Source organism: Pteropus alecto, unplaced genomic scaffold, assembly GCF_000325575.1.
Source record: "Pteropus alecto unplaced genomic scaffold, ASM32557v1 scaffold202, whole genome shotgun sequence".
In the NCBI taxonomy this organism is placed as follows: Eukaryota; Metazoa; Chordata; class Mammalia; order Chiroptera; family Pteropodidae; genus Pteropus; species Pteropus alecto.
Window position 1 is genome coordinate 1801336 of NW_006432451.1, and position 2270 is coordinate 1803605.

General features: G+C 51.5%; 1 protein-coding gene across 1 annotated transcript in view; it reads left to right on the forward strand.

Moving 5' to 3' along the window:
* Window positions 1-283: 283 nt before the first annotated feature.
* CUNH6orf222 (chromosome unknown C6orf222 homolog) overlaps window positions 284-2270 on the forward strand; it is a 12281-nt gene continuing 10294 nt past the window's right edge. Inside the window, exons 1-2 of the mRNA XM_006907427.1 lie at window positions 284-914; window positions 1878-2000. Of these exons, the coding sequence (XP_006907489.1) occupies window positions 284-914; window positions 1878-2000 (754 nt within the window). The remainder of the gene's footprint in view (window positions 915-1877; window positions 2001-2270) is intronic.

A 2270-nucleotide genomic window follows, 5' to 3' on the forward strand; every position in this document is an offset into this window, starting at 1 on the left:
TGGCAGGTCTGGGCTCCTTCTGGAGGCTCTGGAGGCACTATGGACCAGCTGCGAGATCTGGGCCCTGACCTCCATGCCTGTTTCTTCCTCTGGAAAACGGAGACAAGGATACCCCTCCCTCCCAGGGTTGTTGAGAAATTTAAGTGGGACAACAGCTTTGAGAGCTAAAGTTACTCACATTAGTGGGTAGGGTGGATGGGCGTACAGGTCAGCATCGTTGGCCCACTTGGGAAGTCTCTGGTGGGCTTCTTCTAAGGGAGCTGTTTGTTTTTGTTGTAGCTCAATGGAGCATCCACAAGGCCCGAGGAAGCCTCTGTCACAGAGGAGAACCAGGTCTCTGGACAGGGCGCAGAACCCCAAGAAGAACTCAGAGTCATGGGACTGCCGGTGCCTTTCCTTGCCCACCACCCCCTCCAGGCGGGTGCTCCCGCGGAGGGCCAGCGATGGGAGCAGACCTCTTGAGAGCTCAGAACAGTCTTCGGAGGTTCAGGGCACCATGGGCTCAGCCCTCAGCCTGGAGAAGACCAGGGAGTGTCTCCCCAGTGAGCAGAGGCCTCCACAGGACACCAAAAAGGACAAGGCCCAGAGGTGGGCCCAGCCAGGGTGGCTGAAGGTATTACTAAACTTCCTGAGGATAGGCACCGAGGAGACCAAAGAAAAGGCTGGCAAGAGGGCAAAGGGGAGGGAGGGCCTCCTCCAGCCCACAGAAACCTCTGAGGCACCAAGGGAGCCAGCTCCCAGGAAGAAAGCCCATGACAAGAGGGCCAGCCGCAAGAAACATAGTCACAAGAAACATGCTGATGAGGAAACAAAAGAGGACCAAGATCAGGAAGCTGAAGGCCAGGAGGCGACACTGCCCGACATGGCTGCTGCCTCACATTCTGAAGAGACTGATCTAAGCCCAGCACACAGGGGTGAGCAGACCATGCCTGTTTCTATAGCAACCCCATTGCCCCACCCCCAAGGGTTAGGGCCCTCTAAGCTGGCTCCTCCAACCTCCCAACAGAGGTATGTTGCAGGTGGGACAACTATCAAGGACAAACAGCACTGTGAAATTTTTTGAGGCAGAATGGCACTGTGGCTGTGAGCTTGAGGTCAAACCCAAGTTCCACACCAGCTGTGTGACCTGGGGCTGGCAACTTTCCTCTCTGAGCCTCAATTTTTTCTCGTCAATAAAGTGGAGCTAATAACAGTTGCTGTCTCATGGGGCGGCTATGGCCCAGAGCTGGCACATGGAAAGTGCTCCATACACAATAGCTGTTACTGTTACGTACTCTAGTTCAAGGAACATGAACCAAGGAGAAATGGGAAGGCAGGAAGGAGGGAGGAAGGAAGCCCTACCTCCCATAGTACTGCATATGAGAGGACTGGGGTGGGTGCTGGGGAAGTAGACAGAACTGGCTGCTGGGTGCTGGTTCTAGACTTGACCCCATCAGGAATAAAAGATGTGTGACCGTGAGCAAGTTGGTGCCCCTCTCTGGAATTCTTTGATTCCTCATTTGTAAAACGAGGGAGCTGGTTCCCAAGGTGCCTTTCTTTTCTGACTCCTGGAGTCCTGGAGTTGAATGCCCCACAGGCACCTAGAGGGAGATGGAGATTTTCCCTTAGCATTCAAAAGTCACCATGTTTTTAATGGAGAGAAGAGACCCAAGGAAGATCCAGGATATTTTTGGGGAATGGGAAAAGGATGTCTGAGTTGGGGCAGACTCTTTTTAAATGGAAACCCTGGTAAGTTTCTGATATTTTGGTTAAGCCTAGAGCTGGCTATAGCTGTGCCCGATCTGCTGTGAATTCTGTGCTCTTTTCTTGTGTTGATTAACAAAGTCAGACACATCCACAAACACCCACATCCACACTTGCTTTCCCTTTTATTCCAGGAGGGGAGGATTCTGAACTTCACCAGTCCGAGGATAAAGGCCGGAGGCGGCGTGCTGGTGTCTTCGAGCCTTCTTTCCAAGCCCCAGGTCACTCGCAGGAAGAGGAGCTCAAAAAGCTTGATGGTGAGTCAGAATCTACTTAGTGTCCTCTTTGTAGCTGTTACTAAATGAGACGGACTGCTCTGGATGACTGCTTATGCCTTGGAGGGTCACTCTCAAAATGCATGTACTGATCTTGCCCTTTCTGGTGCTTCTGGTCACTTTTACTTATTTTAAAGTTTCACTGAAGGGAGAACGGCTGCTGGCAAATGCTCCTGCTTGTGCGTTAATGAGCTTGGGACATTTTTTTTAGTCTTTTAAAATTTACAGGACTGTTGAATAAAGGAATATAGA